Source organism: Callospermophilus lateralis, chromosome 14, assembly GCF_048772815.1.
Source record: "Callospermophilus lateralis isolate mCalLat2 chromosome 14, mCalLat2.hap1, whole genome shotgun sequence".
NCBI lineage: Eukaryota > Metazoa > Chordata > Mammalia > Rodentia > Sciuridae > Callospermophilus > Callospermophilus lateralis.
Window position 1 is genome coordinate 65,000,121 of NC_135318.1, and position 20,153 is coordinate 65,020,273.

At 32.9% G+C, this 20,153-nt stretch overlaps 1 protein-coding gene across 1 annotated transcript in view; it reads right to left on the reverse strand.

Annotated features, from left to right (window-relative positions):
• Positions 1-15,557, reverse strand: part of Lrrtm4 (leucine rich repeat transmembrane neuronal 4) — a 725,909-nt gene extending 710,352 nt beyond the window's left edge. Inside the window, exon 1 of the mRNA XM_076832764.2 lies at positions 13,980-15,557. Coding sequence (XP_076688879.1) covers positions 13,980-15,557 — 1,578 coding nt within the window. The remainder of the gene's footprint in view (positions 1-13,979) is intronic.
• Positions 15,558-20,153: the final 4,596 nt, after the last annotated feature.

Here is a 20,153-nt window from a genome sequence, read left to right on the forward strand (position 1 = left end):
ATGAAGAAGGAAGAAGATATCCAGTGTTGAACATTATTGAAATATCAAAGTAAAGTCAAGCATAAAATAGTTATCAAATTTAATGATAATGATGTCAGTGGCAACTAGGTTAAAGAAATTGAAATTGAGCAATTGATGGGGAAATGCAGATTGGAGTACAATCTTCTGAAATTATTTCTAAGAAAGGGAAAGAAAAGATAGTGATGGAGTAGAATAGGAGTTCAGGTTGTGGGAAAACTCTTTTTTTTTTGTTTTTGAAAGGTAATAGTTATGAAAGTCATATAAATTAGCGTCAGCAAACCAGCACATGTGCCAAATTCAGCCTGTTTTTGTAAATAAGCCTTTATATTTGTACACAGTTATACTCATTTCTTCTACATTTTTCATGGCTTCTTTCATGCTACAGTTGCAAAGTTGATGTGCCCTAGACTATATGGCCCATAACATCTAAAATATTTACTACCTTGTCTTTTCAGGAAGAGTTTGCTGACCCCTGATCCAGGTCAAAGAAATGATTTGGCTATATAAGAGAGAGAAAAGTAACTAGTAAGGTAAATTTACCTAGAAAGAGAGTATTGATACGAGTCATTCAGACATGGGTAGTATAGAACATAGGTAATATTATCTGTTATTTGAAGGAAATTCTCCTCAGCGTCTTTTAAAAAAAAGTCTACAGACCTTAAGATCATTAGCAATTATAAGCAAGATTAAACAAACAAAGGTGATATGCAAAAAGCAAGACTAAAGGAAAAATATATATTGAAAGAATTTAACATTTTAAGGAAAAAAATACATTTAATGATCCAAACATCTTACTTGGGTTGTGTGTACAGATGCAAGAGCCCATGAGTCTCATTTACAATTTTTAGCATCATGGTCCATACTCCATTGAATGAACAAACACATAACCAGAAAAGATATTTAAGAGTAACTTTGACATAAAATTTATAATATTTTCTCAATATATCTAATAAGGGGCTTTACAAAGGTAGCTTTTGGTGTATATGTTACATATTTCAAGGAAAAAATAATTTGTGCACTATTTTAACCATTTTAGAGCTAGAAAAAGACAAACAACTATAAATTATTCACTAATAAAGAGAATACAATGTTGAGTGCCCTTAATTGAATAATAAAAATTACAAATAGTAAACTCTGTGAGAACTAATCTTAAAAAAAAGAAACAAACTAATGACCATATTATTCTATAAATGCAAACAACATGTGATATTATAAAATAAAAAAGATACAATTTATAATGTAAAAATTATGATGTATGATAAAAAGATATGCCTCACAAGAAAATAAAAACATGAGGACAAAAATTCCTTTAGGGCTGGGGTGGAGGCTCAGTGGTAGAGCACTTGCCTACCATGTTTGAATAATTGAATAATTTTCAGCACCACATGTAAATAAATAAATAAAATAAAGTTTCATCAATAACAACAACAACAAATTTTATTTCCTTTAATAAAATTTAGTGTCCATCCTGGTTAAATCTGGATTTTATAATGTGATTTTATTTATGAAAATTGTGGTAAATTAGATATGGCTAAACAAAGTGATTTTTTCCATTATTGTGAAAATAGGACTAAGTCCAGTTTTACTGATATAGGTAAACATATATTTTTGTGAATAAGTAAATGAATAAATCAAAAGATAAAATGAGTTGGGTGCATGGGGCATGCCTGTAATCTCAGTGGCTCTGGAGTTGGAGGCAGCAGGATCCCAAGTTGAAAGCCAGCCTCAGCAATTTAGCGAGGTTCTAAGCAACTCAGAGACCCTGTCTCAAAATAAAATATAAAAAGGTATAGGGATGTGGTGCAGGGGTTAAAGGTCCCTGGGTTCAGTCCCCAATAACCAAAAAAAAAGAAAGAAAGATAAAATGGAAGAAATAGAATAGACAATCTCATTATGTTAAGAATAAAAATAGCTGCTCCACACCATCATAATTATGTAACAGTATTCTAAAAATTTTAATCAATTTAATAGATATAATCAAAATATTGACAACTACATATACCTATAGAAGTATATATTTTAGATCTTAGAATTTTAAAATAAAGCATATCAACTCTGGAGTCATGATACAAATAGAGCATATGATACAAGCAGAGCCATTTTTATACTATTCTTAAGAATTCCTTATAATAATTATAAAGATTTCCATCGTCTAAGAATGAATTCATAGCCTTATATATTCATAATTAAAATAACATGTTCATGGGAGAAAAAAGAGAGAGATACAAAATTTTACCTCAAATAAAATACAGAAGATAAACCTTTTTAATTAAACCTTTTTAATTAAAGATAATTAAAAACATGTATAATTTGCTGGTTGAATCAGGACAACTATTTATAAAAATTAAAAAATATTGTAAAATTTTAATGTTGTTTAAAGACACATGAATGACACAATGATAGAAAGTGAATCCCATGGGAAATATTGAAAGTACAAATATGATTTGGATGTATGAAAATTTTATATTACTGTCATATAAAACATCCTTGAAAAATTGTAATTATTAGGTGCGAAAAACAAGGTGGTTCTTTCTTTTGTATAATATGTAAATAAATCATTGTAGAGGAAATGATGAAAGCATATTGTATATTTGCTATACCCATGACAGGGAAGTTCTTTTAAAAACAAAAGCATTTTTAAAAATTATAATTAAACTTATTATTTTGGATCTTGGATATCAAGAACTGTTAATATGGTATACGTCAAAATAAAAAATCCAGTAACACAAATCATTTTTTTAAAAAAGATTCTACTAGATTAGATTAAAAAAATAAACACTAAAAATAATCTGTCCAGCTGGGAATATAGCTCAGTGGTAGAATACATGTCCAGCATGCATGAGACCTTGGATTTAATTCTCAGTACTGCAAATAAATAAATATAAATAAATAAATAACCTGTCAATTTGTTATAAAATGATAAAAAATGTTGGTATATATGTCAAAAAATGGAAACTTTTAAAACTTGGGGTAATACAAAAAAGTACACATTTTTAAAAGGTTTGGCAATATGATTAACTTTTATTACCTTTGGCCAAGTTTTTCTTCTTCTAAGAATGTATATTCATGAATTCACTTAAGATATATTTATGACAATGAAACAGAGCATCATAACTGTCCACCAAAAAAAAGAAATACTTAAGTAAAACATGGCCCATTGTAGGGATAAAATTTTTAAAAATATTTAATAAGTACTCCTATTTATCACAAAATGTGAATTTTAAAGAAACAGTTTACAAACTTACATAGTTTCCAATACCAGATAATTTTGTATAATTTCCATACTCACATACCTGTACATATGATAGGAGAAAATCTAAAATAGTATCTTTGCACATTACAGTTTTTTGGTAACAGTTTTGGTTCATTTATAAATAATTTTAGGTTTTCAACATTTCAAAATTTTGTATGGAAGCATTCATTTATTTTATAATTAGAAAGCAATGGAAAATAAAACACATCAAGTCAATCCACAAAATTATACGCGTTCAAACTTCAGAATAAACTGTGTCTTTCTAATTGTTTTAATGAGTAGGGTGGAAATGAGTTTGACAACATTGTATTATATAATGATATATTTTTGTATATAATAAATCACCATGTTTCAATAAAGTTTCAGAAAAAATTCAATGAGAAAGAGAATGAAAATTACTTTCCCAGTGATCTTTGTGCATCTTCATTTTTCGCTGGAGACTCATATATGTGCACTTGTGTGTACTTATTAAAAAAAAAGATGTAATACCAAAATTGAAGGGAAAACATGTTGGAAGCTGATTCTGAAGCATCTCTTACTTTCCAGTCATTTGAAAAAAGAGCATCGTGGGTGGACAGATAGCAAAAGGAATTGTAATTTGCAAAAGGTTAAAATTTTATATCTAAAGTTTTCAATCTGTCACAAGTTACAAAGTTGGGATCTAGGCAGTATTTTGTTACTGTTGCTGTTTGTTTGTTTTGGTACTGAGGATTGAACCCAGGGGTGTTCTACCATGAGCTCCATCTCCAGTCCTATTTTAATTTTACTTTGACACAGAGTCTTGCTATGTTGAAGAGGTTGGTCTTGAACTTGGGATCTTCCTGTCTCAAATTCCCAAGTCACTGGGATTCTAGGTGTGCACTGCCCTGCCTGGTTTAAGCAATGTTTCTCAAAATTAAATAAAAATTAAAATGTAAAGAAGTTCTGATTAGAGTACCAAAGGCCATGACCTAATATAGGTAGAAAAAAAAGCGTAAAGAAAGTTTAGGGTTATCAATTCTGTGGTTGCTCTGTATGGTTCAGAAACTGTAGTGGTAACAGTTGAATTTGAGATCCTTAAATGTAATGGAAACAATAGGATCCAGGGATTTTACAGTCCTGACTGAGCTCTTCATCACCATAGACAAGACAGGCATGGTTACCAGGATGACAACAAAGTCAAAGCCATAAAAATAGCCTGGTTCACAAGAGACAGAAGATGCTGGCTAGACGATCACATTGTCCCTAGAAAAGAAGTGCATGGGCAGTCTACTAAATTCATACTCCAGGTTGAATTAACTAAAGTCTAACTTGAGTCACCAAGAGAGAATCACAACTCCACAAGCTATTCCCAGACATGAGCCAACTGACAAACATATAACACATTGAATGAAACCGAGGCCAGATCTCTTAGAGAAAAAGATCTGCTACCTTTTCCAAAATTATAGTGTTCCTTTTTCTCCAAGCCCTCCCCAATGGGATCTGCAGCAGTTCGCCAAGTTGACTGTGCATTGAGTAATATGAAGTGATTGTATTTGGGGGCTTACTAGGCAATTATTGAAATGACACAAATATCTGATGATCCAAAACATCACTGTGATCCTCTCGTCAGAGTAAGAACTTGTGGAGGTCAGGTGATGACTGGAGTTTTAGCTCAGGTACATCTCATAGTGAGCTGTGGATCCCTGAACCCATCCTCTGTTTATTTCCTCCATTCCAGAAAATCAAATTATAATAGGCATATCAAAGAGCAGAATTCCCCATACTAGAATAATTCTGCTTTTCCAATCACGAAGCATACCCCTTGTCTTCTCTAGCAAAGAGAAGATTCTTATTTTTTTTTTGTTTGTATGGATTTTGAATTAGCTAAGGACCATTCCCACTGTTTCCTTCTCTATTTAATAGCACACAAAAGTATTATGGGAAATGGTCCATGAGGAAACTTAAAAACGTATTTCACCTTAAAAGGACACAAAAATAAGAATGATGCAATACGTGTTTCTGCAACAAATAAGAACTCAGTTTATATTCAACAAATATAAATATTACACACATCAAAGCATTAAAGATATGTATGTGTGTGTGTGTGTGTGTGTGTGTGTATACACACACAGATCTGTATGCTATATATCAACATCTCAGTTGACACAGTACTGAGTACATGATGGTGGTCAATTGTATTACATTCCCCAGTGACAGTTTAGCCATCTTAGTTATTTAAGTGCATTCTACAATGCTCACACAATGATGAAATGAGAAATCTCCATTAAGAAGCATTTCTCAGAACACATCCCTGTTTTTAAGCCATTAATGACTGTGTGTGTATGCTACAGAATTATCAGTTCTTGAAGTTAGTTATTAACTTTTTAATCCATAAGGGTGGTTCCGGATATTGTTGAAAATCACTGCTTGAGATCCATAAACATTTGAGGCATTAAAACTTCCTTCACTTGTTAAGAAAATGAACTGAAGAGCAATATTTGATGAGATTGAGAACTTATAAGTTGTTTTTATAACCCATTTCATCTCCAGAGTTAGTACCAATAAAAGAATTATAATGCTGCTTTCTGAGAAAGGTGAATAAAATGTTCAACTAAGGGAATATTTTACAAATTTTGAGGTATTATTAAATATTACTGTCGGATACCCAAACTGAATTATAGCTCAGACAAGGGACTGAAAGGTCAGGTTTATTATTCGCTTCAGTTAAAATGTAACCACAATACTTGTTTCTACATCAGGGAGGATTGTAAGCATCTATATAACTAGTAATAACAATGAAAATAATACAGCCACATTGAATTTTGCATTTTTCAGTAGATAGTTGGGCATATAGTTAATAATCATTTATATTTACACTGACTTTTTTAGGAAGGAGTTCAGAGTGGTTTTTCAAATAATACCTCATTAATCATTTCAGCAAGTTACTTGGAAAGTTATTATCCCAGTTCAATAGATAGAAAAATTATATCAGAGAAAGGTCAGATATATATTTACTTGTCCAATATTAGAGAAGTAAAGTGAGTCAGTTTCAAATATGAGACCTCTCTTTCACCCTTGATCCAACCACTGGACCAATGCAATATCAGTCCATGTTGTGGTTAGACCATCAACCTGAAGGGCTTCAAGGCTGACCTCTCTGCTATTACTTTTACAGATCTATAAACACAGAAGAGAATATCAATTTTTCATCTAAGGTAACCAAAAAAAAACTTAGATATAATTAATTTGTTGTTTTTTTTTTCATTTTTTCATAGTCTTTTAGAAATACTTGATGATTATTGGTGTCAATATAAATTTATAAATATCAAATATTTCAATAGTGAGACACATCATGATCAAAATGAAGATATAATAAACAAGTGATATAGTTAGGGATTCATTTGAACATAAATGTATTTCATACATTTATTGAATTATTACAAGAAATAAAAAATCACTTTTAAATAATTCTCAACACCTCAGTTATGTAGATGTCTAGGAGTAGAAGAAAGAACCAATGAGTCAGTAAGTGTGACTTGAAGGAGGAGGAAAAAATTGAAAAAGAAAGTATTGAATTTATATTCAAAGACTATTTCTGCTTGTTTGTTTTAATACTATCTGTGCAACTTCATTGCTTTATATAATGACATTTATTTTTAAAAGAAGGTAACTAAACAATTGTTAATCCTTTAAAGTAAAAATATAGAGTTCAGATGAATTAAGTATTATAACCTTTTCAGAACAAAACCTTCTCAAGCATGTTTTTCTCCTTCTCTGTATCATTTGTTATTCCAAAATTAGTGTCCACGTGGTTTTCCTTTTACTATAAAATTTTCTGAATAGAATTAATTCATAACTCTATGTATTCCTATTTTGAAATATAGTTTTTCTTTTCCTAGATCCTAAAGAAAGAACAACTTCTCTTAACCTATCAATATTCAACTTAGTTTGTAGGCTGTGAAACAAGTAAGCTGTTAAAATAAATATTCAAATATAAAAAATCTTTTCCATTTTTAAGTTCCATGAAATTTGAAGATTCCAATAATTAACAGATTAGATAAAAATGAAAATTATACATGTGTGCTAGAGGTTTTGAAGCTGAAACTTCTCTTTTGAACTTACAATTTTATTTTAAAACTTGACTAAAATGTGTACTGTAACTTATTTTTATTAAGAAAAAAATGTGTTTTCAATATATAAGGCAAGGAATAAGATGATCTTTCTTGTTGGATTAAATGAATAAATCTTTGTCCCTATCTTTGAAATCTGAGAATCCAGTAAAAACTGAAAACTGGGGTAAAGCAGAAAATATCACCTTCCAAAATATGGTGGTGAGGAGATCCCAAATTTCAGAAAAGACTGAACTGAGGCAATGGCAGAGGCAACAAGAAGGTTTTTTTTGTGACTTTAAATTCCCCTTTTTTGTATCTACCCAGAATGTTGGCTTTGGACACAAATCCTATAAACTGGAAAAGTTAGTATAGAACTAGGTTTATTCAAAAGTGAAATGTGTGTTACTCTACTGTTTTAATATAATATATATTTCAGCATTTTATAAATAATTACGTATGATATATGGGTATTTAATTGTATGTCATTCATTAAATGCAATAATATTTTAGTTACTTTTATATTTGTGTTGAACAAAATCATTTCTGTCACATTAAGATATTAGGATAATTCATTTTCATGAGCAAACAATATTTCTAAATACCACAACCTTAGTTATGTATTTGTTTTTTTATTGTTTGATTTGCTAAGCCAGGCATCAGTTTTAATAATGATTTTCTATTAGTCATTCTTCTTCATAATTTTTGTACAAGATATATCTGAAGATTTTAAAATTTTCCCCATTTTTTTCTGCCTTTTCTTAAGGTGTATAAGATTTTGCTTTCATTTCACTTGCAAATATTATATTTATAAATATTATAATATAGTTGATGAAGTCACATATTTTATTTTTTGAAAGGACTCATCTTGTACTTATCTAGATATTAATTTCTCTTGGCAGTATTTAAACCCTGGAGCAGGAGTTTAGATACATGGCCTTTGTACATGTCTAGCAGTAGTCAGCAGATATTCATTAAAAATCAGTGGTTTTGATACTATAGGAAATACTGTGTTTTACCCAACTTTCCTCAGCCCTCAGTTAAAATTTTAATGGCTTATGGAGTGCATTAGAAAAATAGCCCCATAATTTCTTTTCCCTTTTAAGAATATTGAGATTTTTATTAAACTGACTCCATGAATGATGGCTCTTCTGGTTCTATAAAAAGCAATTTTAATTTTTAAAGCATATTCAACAGCACTTCATGCTTTTCACTGATCAAAAGACTACTGATTTTTCAAAACTTCTAGTGTCTTGTGATACACAGGTTGCCACTCTTTCACATTGATTTAGTGAATCATGATAAACTGATGAAAACTCAGATGAGTCACCAAGTTCCAATGATAATATGACTGAGCAATTTCTAAAGTTTAAAACTGTCTGTAAATTCTTGGGAAGAACTAAGAATGATCAGATTTTATTGAGTGTAGAAAAGTCTCACAAATTGAAGTTCTATAATCATGAGGAGATTATGAGTTTTTTTTCAAAGCCATATATTCCTAAAATGGTAGTCAGACTTCATAGTTTGGAGTCTTTAGACAACGCCCAATTATTCAAACTTTGCCCGCAAGATGCAAATTCCAGCTAATTCTAGAAAAATAATTGAACCAGTTTCAGTCAGTATAAAAATCTTTCCTAATTTAGCCATGTCAGACCTTTTTGGCAGCTGTCATTCTTCACCACTACCATTTGCAAATTTTAATGAAATTGCTATTCAAAAAGAGATTTTAATTGGATCAAATTCTGACAGTCAATTTTTTAAAAAGCAGTTATAGCTTTAAGTTCTTTCCCAACAACTAGCTCCTTGGAAGAATTTAAGAGAGAAGTATTTGTGAGCACATGCACATGTGCTCATGCATTTGTGTATGCTTGTTACATATTCCCCGAATCATGGATACAGTACAGGACTGTTCACCTGAACACACCAATTTTCAATAACTCAAGAAGTTATTTTTGTTCTTATCAACAAATTAACATAAATAGCTCATTTTCCCTCAATATCTCATCTTGCTTTTTTAGTCCTGAAAATGACTATAGAAATTTTATAAGATTTACTAATCTAAGAATTGCTTTGGCTTGGGAAATACAGTGCTAATCTTCAACATACACTCATTTGAGTGACAGGTCAAAGAGAAATTAAGTAACTAACTCAAAGTCACACCAACAATGACAATATGCAGGATAGACACAGATTTACTACCATAAATTATTTTAAAGCGAATTTTAGACTATGAAGATGAAAGATACTATTTAAGATAATAAAATGTTTAACCTAAAAAGTATAATCCTAACTAACAAATCATGGTATTTTGTCGCCCAGTATTTTTTTTTAAAACTAATTTTTCAAAAGGTTCAAAGTGGACATTAATTCTAATGAAAAAATATTAATATTTCTTTGTCCTCTTGTGTCCCCTGCTCCAATTACATATGTGCATATAGACACAAACTCACATATAAATCACACATCTGCATACATATAAATATATCCTATGTGAATATATATATAGTTTCAATTGTAACATTCTATTGTGATACACTATTCAGCCACAAAAATAAAGTTCATTTTCTGTAGCTTTTTATTGATAAAGTCTTAGTTAAATTCAATACTGGATCTGCTTCACTCAGAATCCTCTTTTAACAAAGAACTTGCCTTAGAGTCCTTGGGAATCCATTAAGGACACTGTAAAATGACAACTTCTAAAGTGTCCAAAGAAGTCAATAGTACGATGAAATCAATAATTTAAACTTGCTTTAATGCCTTCAATAAACATAAGTGTAAATTGGCCTATACCACCCACTGCATTAGTAAAAGAAGTACCTGAAGTTCAAACCTGTCAAAAAAATATGTTCTTTTATCATACTTACTTTGAAGAATGAAATCAAAATGTCAACTATTTGGAAAATATATACCTAAATTATCTCCTATATTGCCATTTTTTAAATAGCATTGCTGTCTGTATTATGGAAAAATAAAATATTACATTTCAATTATTGAATGTCTAGAGACTACTTTCATTTAACATTTCACCATTTGTACTTTTTTTATACATAAAAAAACCTAGAAACATCTTTTGTCCTCTATTCACACTAGCTAATTTTGTAAATGTATTGTTATATTCAGTTAATAAAACAAATCCTAGAAGAATCAAAATTTCATTCTTCACAATGTCTAAGGAAAAGTTTGGTGTACAGATTGTTGTAACTTTATAATCTATGAACATTTTAATGAGCTAAATATAATAATAATTATAAGTTCATAATCTATTTTCAAAAGTAAATATTTCAATTTTCTCCATTTTTCAATAACCTACCAAAGTTTTAAGCAAAGGGGTATCCTCTGGGCTTTCAGTTTTCTTTTCTGAATACTTACTTAGGACAAATTAAATGATTCAGTTCAACCAAGCACACTGATACACTCAAAGTATGATGATTGAGATATATGTGTCTCTTGTACTCGTTCCATTAATCATATTAATTATTCATAACTATCTTACTCTATTCCTCTTTTATAGATATGAGAAATTTTACTGCCTAAGTTATTATAAGATTCCTTTTCAATTTATTAGTATGATACATTCATGTGGGCTTTTCAAAATTAAAACTTGCAAAGTTTTAAATAATTACAATTAATTAATTCGAAAATCGCATGTGATACGTATGCAGTTGCTTACAGATGTCATTTGAATAACGAAATTTGATACCTCTCTCTACTTTTAAAGAAACAGATACAATGAATATTTTAACTATATTTACGCTACCATAACTGAATATAAAATTAAGTAGAAAGTGAAATTTTCAATTTAATGCAATTTTTTTCTTAAAGGCACAATTTAAAAAAATTAACACTTGTTGCTACAATTTCTAGTAAAATATTTATGGCTTTACTGGGTAGAATTTGGCATTTAAATTAAAAAAACTACTTGATAAAATTGTATTACAAATAGATTAATTGTTCTTCAGCTTCTAAGCTGTTGGTATTTGAAATTTATGAACAATGCTGAGTTCAAATTCAACATACATTTACTCTTCCTAAAATAATTTTAAACTTAGGAAAACCATTCCTCTTTCTTGACTCCATTTCGTAGAAAAGTTTTCTCTCCAGGGATGTTTCTCCATAGGAATAAATTTTTGTTGGGTTGACAAAGAAGTCAGGATAAACTGGGGATTTTGTAATAACCATTTCTGAGAATTTGCTTTTCCTTATTTTTTTTTATCCACTTCTAACTGAACACCCTGTCAAAAAGGGAGATAGTTGGCTGTGTTGGTTGCTTTAATATATATGTGTTTCAAAACAAGTTAATATTCATCTACATATAGCTTGATGGCACTCCTGTACCTTCCCAAGTGAATGCAATAGGATTAAATATATAGCCTACCGTTTTCCACTTTTTACTGCATGGAGAGTTTGATCTGCTCCAGACCAAACTTTTTGACTCAACAGCATCATTACAATAGTTAATAGAATTATTACTTCTTTAATGCCTTAATAACCACTTCATTCTCAACAATGCTGGAGCAATTTCACCATCTCACACTCCATCTATGCAATACACAGTAGTACCACAGTTTTTCTTTTTCTTTTTCTTTTCCTATCATGGTAATGCCTAGAATTCTAAAGGAATAACCTGTGTAATTTAAATGCTGGAACACTTTTAGGACACGTGTTTTTAGGTCCTAATTTTTTTAAGAATCTTTCTTCCTTCTGGTGATTTCACTAGATAAAGATTACCATTCTATTCCAGAAGTCAAGAGTAAACGAATGAATAGACCTGGATTTTCCTTTTCTTTTTTCTGTTACTATCCTCTAAGAGGAACACAAAATACAAGGAGAACCCAGAATAAAAGAGTATAACTTTGTGTTACTTAGATTCACATTGCATTATATCAATGTGGGCCTGCAAGAAAAACATCAAGCTTTGTTAGACTTTTATAGAAATATTTTATTCTCTTTATTTTTAAGGGCAATTGCTTATACAGATTTTCTTTTTCAGGAATTTATTATCTGAGATTCCGTTTCTTCTTTTCAATGATACACCAAAAAAAAGGAGAAAATAGATTCTGTGGAGAACAGTTCAATAGTCCAAATTGTACTGAGTTGGATATTGTTTCAAATTCAGTGCTCTGTCTGAAAACATTTTCAATAGCATTTGTATTTAAGATCATGGAAAAATTGAAGTATATATTATCAAAGAGAAAATCATGTTTTCCAACTGTTATAAGTAAGAAAGGGCAAAGTCTTTAAATACTCATTAAAACTCTTTTGAAAAAGAAATCATCTAGAATCAGATACTAAAAGAGCATATTGCCAGAGCACAACCTGTCTTCACTAGTTTATTCCAGCAACAAGGCCTGGGAAGTCAGAGTCTTTGCACATTATGATCAGTTTTACCAAGAAAAGAACAGTTACATCCAGTGTCATTTATTGACCAGTAAGAAGCTTGTGACTACTTTTCTACTCATTAACACAGTCCTATAAGTGATTTTCCAAGTTAAATGATCGAAACTGGGTCTGAATTTATTCTCCTGTATACAAAAATAGCATATCATGAAAAGCATACCTTTGTTCAAGGCTTCCACAGATAGGGATAGATACCCAGAACAAGCCTTATTCCTTTTATTTGTAAATATTTGCATCACTTAATTTTGGGTAAGATTAACAAGACCACATCTCATTTTTTTTTGGGGGGGGATGACAGCAAAACTGACAAACAGTTCCTGTTATGCCTGTCATTATGTTATTGCTAAATCATCCACAACACTGATCCTGATATCAGTTATCAGAACAGAGACAAAACTGGAATTGAAGTTTCATTCTCATTTCACACAAATAGTCAGCACTTAAAAAAAAAAAAAAAAAAAAAAACTTCAAAAAGTGATCTATGTCCCCAGTAATTTAAAAAATAATAATAAAAAGGGATGGAAGGGAGGAAGGGAGGAAGGAAGGAAGGAAGGGAAGAAGAAAGGAAGGAAAGAAGGAAGGAAGGAAGGATCCTTAATAGCCTGATACAATTACACAGTAGGCCTCTGACATTCTCTATGCTGGTATCATAACTAAATGGCAAGTGACAGGGCTATGAGATCCCTGTTGCATGCTTTAATTAAAACTGAAAATTTACAACAAAAATCAACCCTTGGGTAAAGTGCTCTTTGGTTTAAATCTTCTTTGTTACCTCCTGAAATTTTGGTAAGCTTACTTTGTTTTTAAATTAAGCTGGTCCCTCCTTCTTTACTCCCTGACAAAAGTCAAATACCAAGAACCATTCATAAGTTTCAGAATGAAAAGAGTTTCATATGTGTGTGTGTGTGTGTGTGTGTGTGTTTAAGTCCAACCCCTGTATACAAACTGTTTTAAAAAAAAAAAGCAGGTGTTTTAACATAATGCTTTATTCCAACTTAATCTCATCCTTGAATGAACTTCCTTCAAGTTTCAACCATTAAAAAAAAAAGAAAAAAAGAAAAAAGCAGTCAATTTTCCTGGTGGTTGTAATTTAATTAAGTAACCTTTCACACTGAGCAAAACCCCAAAAGCAAAAGGGTCATTAATCTTTCTAGTGATTAGAGACACCTCTAGAGCTTCAAACATTTACCTCTCCTTCCCCGCAGTAGAAATGCTTTTAGGAGGATCATGGTTCATACCTCACATTCCCTGGAGCCAGAGATGGTATATGTGCAGGGCCCAGATCCATTGACGGATATATCCATGGTCTCAGAGTTTGTAGGCTTGTAGTCCACATAATACTCCTGTAAAGGGGAATTCATTTGTCTCTCAGACTCTCTGGCCTTTTTCCGCCGCCTCTTCATGAGAGAGTGTTGTTGGAGTTGTTTCATGCTGGCGGGATAGCGTTTCCAGGACACATAGATCACCAAGAGGATCATGGCCACTGAGAGAAACAGAGCGACACTCCCTGCAATGATTTTGTGAAATGAAACATGCTCATACTCTTGCTCTGTGCCAGGAATCTGGAACCCTGGGGAAGGGCTGGGTGTTTCCAGGGTGGGTTGGCTGGCATCTGGTTTGAAGATGGTAGGTTTCGGGATAACCAGAGGCTTGTGGGGAGTTTGGGGCATCAGGTGTGACCTCTCTGTATTGACCACCTGGACTTCAGAACAGATGTTGTATGTTTCCACAGCATCACTAACCTTTTCGCCCTGGATGTGCTTAGGTCCTGCACATATCATCGTGCTTTCCTTATTACCTTTGAAATTCTTAAGCCAATAATATAGAGGACAGATGCTCCGACTGCATTCCCACATATTTCCAGACAAGGTAATGGATATTAATGATATCCATGCATTCACAGTTTCCTGTGAGATGTTGGTAAGCTTGTTGGAATCCAAATTCAATTTCTGCAAATTGGGGAGGCATTTAAATGTGCCCGGCTCAATTCCTTGGATGTCATTCCCTGATAAATCCAAGTTGTGTAAGGAACTCCAAGTCCATGTCAAGCCTTGGCTAATTGAGCGAATCCTGTTCCACTGTAAGTAAATGGAACGGAGGTTGAAGAGACGTGGAAAATGAGCAAAGTTGATCTTGGAAAATTGGTTGTGCTCCAAGTGGAGCTCCTTTAATTTCAAAAGGCCAGCAAAAGCATTTCGGGATAGGCTTCTAAGACGATTGTACCCCAAATCCAGAAAGTCAAGATTCCGACAGTCTTGAAAAACTCTTATCGGCACAGTCTTGAGTGAGTTAGATCTCAAGTGCAAAATGATGAGTTTCCGAAGGCCTTTAAATTGTTCAGATTGCAATGTCTGAAGTTTATTGTAGGAGAGGTCCAGATTGCGGAGATTGGGAACTGGGTGAAATGTTTTATTGTGCAGATAGGTAATTTTGTTGGAGCTTAAAATTAATTCTTTGAGTCGACGGATCCCTTGAAATGCATCTTCATCCACTGAGCTAATGTAATTATGGTCGAGATAAAGCCATATAAGCTGGTTAAGGCCGGCAAACTGATTCGATTTGAGCTTCTGTATGCTGTTGAACCTTAATGATAAGCCTTGTGACCCTCCAGAAATGTTCTCAGGGATATCTGCGAAAGCATGAGACTCACAGTACACAATTTTGCCATCACATCTGCAGTTCTTCGGGCAAGCTCTCTGAGCCCCCGTGAGCACAACAAGCAGCAGTGTAGGAAGTAGCACCAGAACCACACTCATGCCTTTCAGCTGCGTAATTAAATGGAAACCTACAATATTAAAAAGAAGACAGATGCACATTGTGAAGCTATTAAAATACATCACCACCAGCTTACTCATATCAGGGGCATTTTGTCTAGTGCAGTAATGGGGCAGTTGATTTAGGAACACATTTAACTAAAGCATCATTTTCTTCAGTGTTGCATATTTGCTGTTTAGGTTTCATTCTTTCTTCTTTGATCTTCAAATCACCACAGAGCTGTAGAAGAACTAAGAAAAGGCTTTCCGAGTTTCAGGAGTTCCTGTGTATGTATCTCAATAGAAAAGCACAGAGCCTTTCTTTTCACTGGAAGCTGAGATTTTAATAATAATAATAATAATAATAATAATAATAATAATAATATTTTGCTAGTTAACTGTGTTGAACAACAGTATCAAAAGGAAATTTACTATTGCAAAAGTGTGACTTGGTAAGCCCAGAACTTGCACATCTTTTCTAGTTGAGCAAAGAGCCTGTGATTTAGCAAACGAGCTTCAGGAAGCTGTCAAGGTAATCCAAGTTTGTCCTGCCTGAATTCGTACACTTATTGCGTAATGGGATGGAAAGATAGGAGCTCTGAAAAATGGCATTGGGACTAGCATAGGCAGCCCATGGAGCATAGTGTGAAGACTGATAACAACATGAGGTAGTCTGGATTTGTTAATAAGCTTATATTGTTGCATACTGTGACTCCAACCCCAGTGACACATGAGCTAAGAGACATAAACACCCTTATCAGACAACACTCCAAAGTTAAGATTGTCAAATTCTTACTAAATAGTTGCATAAAATGCAAAATAATCTTGTGTATATTAGTTTGCTGTTATTTTTCAGAGTTGCTTTTGCAAATTTCAGAGATAAACAAGGAAAGAAAAGGCAGACTCCTAGACCCTCCCCACTATCCGGAACTGCTCACATTTCTCACTGACTTTTTTTTTCTCCCCTACCTCCATTAACTTCAGAAACCCTGCAAAGTTGCAATCTATTGGCACTTATGCTGCATTTCCAAGTCATTGCATGTTAAGGGACTTCTTTCCTTCGTCGACAGTAGATTTATTATTTCTTAACGGTGAGGAAAAAAAAAAAAAACTACCGTGTGCTGCAGTTTTTTTTCTCTCTCTCTTTAATATTTATATCTTAACCGAGAGGCATTCAGCCAAACCCTAATCTAAAAACACTCCTTCTTCTCAAACAGTTAAGTTTCTTTTTCTTTCTTTCTTTTTTTTTTTTTAATTTAAAACTCGATCTTGCTCTGTCCTTTTGCCAGCTACAGACTCATTGAAATACATTCCAGCTCTCCCAGACAGTAGAAGAGGGGAGGGGGGGGGGGGATAAAGCCAGTCACACTTGAAAAAATAAGACTGGCAAATGACTGCTGGAAATTTGGAAGCTGTGTTCAGGATACAGCTTCAAAGATAAAACAAGCCCTTGTGCAACCTTTGATAAAGTCAGGACCCCACCCCTACACACACACACACACACACACACACACACAAGCACACATACACACATGCAGTAAAGTGTTAACAATCTTCCTGACAGCAACCAGAAATACAAGCGTGGCTGATATTAACAAGGAACAGAGGCAAACACAATATTTATCTCCTGCTCAATTCCCAAGCTGTGGATACGCAGGCGGCAGAGACGGTCTTAAAGATATTTCTCTAGAGTCTGTTTAAGTCCGCGTTATGCATTTATGGATTAAACAAAAAAACACTGCAAAAAGGAAAATGATCTAAAAATATAATAGCAACTCTAGTGAGTCAACTGGGAAACTCAAGGCTGCCGCTTTTTGCCTGTTTCCACGTCTTTTATCAGCTAATGCCAGGACTAAGGATAGGAAAGCAAGAGGATCAGCTTTGCTAAGAAGGAAACAACAAAAGTTCACTTACCCATCCTTTGTCATCCAAAAACGTTTTCCCCCTCTCTCAGCTTTCTTCTTATTTGGTCTCTCGTGCTGAAATCACCACCACCTTCATGACACAGTGCGGCTGTCATTCACACCATTCTGATCCCACATGTGAGCTAGTAGCCCCATACAAACTTCCCCGGAGAAGACAGGCAAAAAAATATGTATATACATATATATTTAAAAAAAAAAAATCAGCACAGGGTGGGATGAAGGGGCAGGGAGGAGGAATCCGTTGGGGGGGGGGTAAGGGGGGGAGGGCCTCTATGCTCTGAGGACCATTGTGTAATTCACCAGAGACCCATCAGCAGTAATTGGCAATCTGTGCAAAAGAGCTACAGCCCCATCTCGGAGGTAACCAACTTCTCTGTGAAAAGAGAGGAAAAAAATAAAATCTTCAGAATACCTGGCATTCCTTATTGTGCTGGCTTTTGCCATTCCCAGATAAAGCAATTCATCCTCTGGATTTTCAGTTCTTGAAGCAAGCAGGCCTCCTGTGCTGTATGAGACCCCAGTTTAAAAGCTATGCAGGCTAGGTTTATCCATTTAGCTGGTCAGGTTTAAAGTGTTTTGTAGCTGTGCTGAGAGGCAGCCCTTGTCTAATTCAGAAGGCTTTCCAGAGACTGATGATGCTCAGAGCTTGTTGGTGCTAATGCTTGAGTTTGTGATACACTGAGTGCCCTCCGCTGGAGAAAACAGATTGCACATTAAAGACAGGAACAAGTGAGCTTGTCAGTGGTGTGCAGCCTTCCCTTGCTCAGAAAGGGAAATTAAAGGCACAGGATCGTTTTTCCCCCCCTCCAATAATATAAATTATGAAAGATTTATGCCAAATGGTTCCTTCTAGTGACTGCAAATATTAAGTAAAATACTTCTCCTCTAAATATTATACAATACTTATTAATTACAAAGTTGTCTTGACCCCAATTTTTTTTTTCTTCACGTCACAGGTGATTTATCATCATATTTTTCAATGACAGATAAATTTGAGTTTTATTTAGTATTGCCATTGGTTTATAATTATTTACACTTTTAAACTAACATATAAGGAAGCATTCTTACTGCAGGGGGGGAAATGCAATTTGATAGATTGTAAAGATAATTACATTTAAAAAATTAAAGTCTAATAAAAAGTTCTCAGCTTTCAACAATCTAACATACATTTTCCAACTTTGTGCATTTTATTGAGCAGTCTAGAATGGGACTTTGTAAAAGTTTATAGTTTTTCGTTTCAAGGCAATTGTCATGTACACTATTTTACCATGAGTGAAGGTTAAGTAAGAGACTAAAAAGTTGGACAAGAGTATAATTTCAGCTCAGAATCTTTAGTGCACTTTCCTTAAACTCATCCACATTTATAATGCACGTTTTACTTATGCAAGTGTTTTACTGTAATGTGCAATACCAGTGAAACAAAAGCACTTCCATCCTGTATTATTATGGTATTTCTCTAAAAGTTCTAGAAATCCTCAGAATGAAGACTGAAGAAATCGTAAACTATGAGATAGATAACTTAAAAAAATCTATGCTTTTTCTTAAAATTCGAATAAATATTAAAACCCTAATAATATAATGCATCATCTGCATTTTGTTCTCCACTCTTACTACTTTATTACATAATTCTCTGGGGGATAACAACTTTTTCAAATGATGCAAGAGAATGAACCAATGGAATGCAGAAGAGAGACTATTAAGTATGATTGCTAACCTAATTCAGCAGATATGAGAACTTTAAATGAATTTTACATAAGCATCTAGAATTTCTGTGGATCATTGCAAATAAATATTTTTAGAAATAACTTGGTTTTAGATTATTTGCCAAAATATTAATAATTAAAAGAGGCTTATCATAGGAATAACACACATAATTTGACTGAGATTCATGAGTAGGCAGTCACAGGCAATTGTCTAATTACTAAGATTTCTCCAGGAACAGAAAGGGATAATATGTCCCTCAAATATATCCTTTTCCCATTAACTGATACCTGAATTTCTATTTTAGAAATGTGTGCCTTTGGCTTAAGGCTTAATACCTATTAAAATGCAAATGCACACCACAAGAGGCAATATTATTGTGGTTACTGAAAGGAAATAAATCAATATAAATGATACACATACAATTTGTTCAAAGTACTGCAGTTTACATAGAAACAAATTCCACCCAAATATTCAATAGTAGATGATTGATTAGTTAAGCAAAAAATAATATATTCATAAAAAGGAATGCATGCTGCCATTAAAATTACAATAAAGTTTTGAACTGGCCAACAGGAAAGAATGACCACCATGTAGAATGTAAGGAGACCAGGGACAGAGAACTCCAGTTCATCAACAAGATGAAGAGAGTCTAGTTATTTATGTCTATATTTTCATTTACATGGGGGCAAAATAAAATGCTGAGAGATGATTTTTCTAGAAAGCTTAATCAGGATATATTTGACTTTGTTAAAAATACTTTGTCTTTTTTATTCTAATTTCTAATTATAACAAATACTGTATGCATGATATTTTTTCTATCCATGTGTAAATTTTCTTTTTTTGTATTTCAATTTATTTAAAAAAATAAATGGCAGCAGATTGCATTACAATTCTTATTACACATAAACAACACAATTTTTCATATCTCTGGTTGTAAATAAAGTATGTTGACACCAATTCGGGTCTTCATACATGTACTTTGGATAATGATGTCCATCACATTCCCCCAACCTTGCTAATCCCTTCCCCA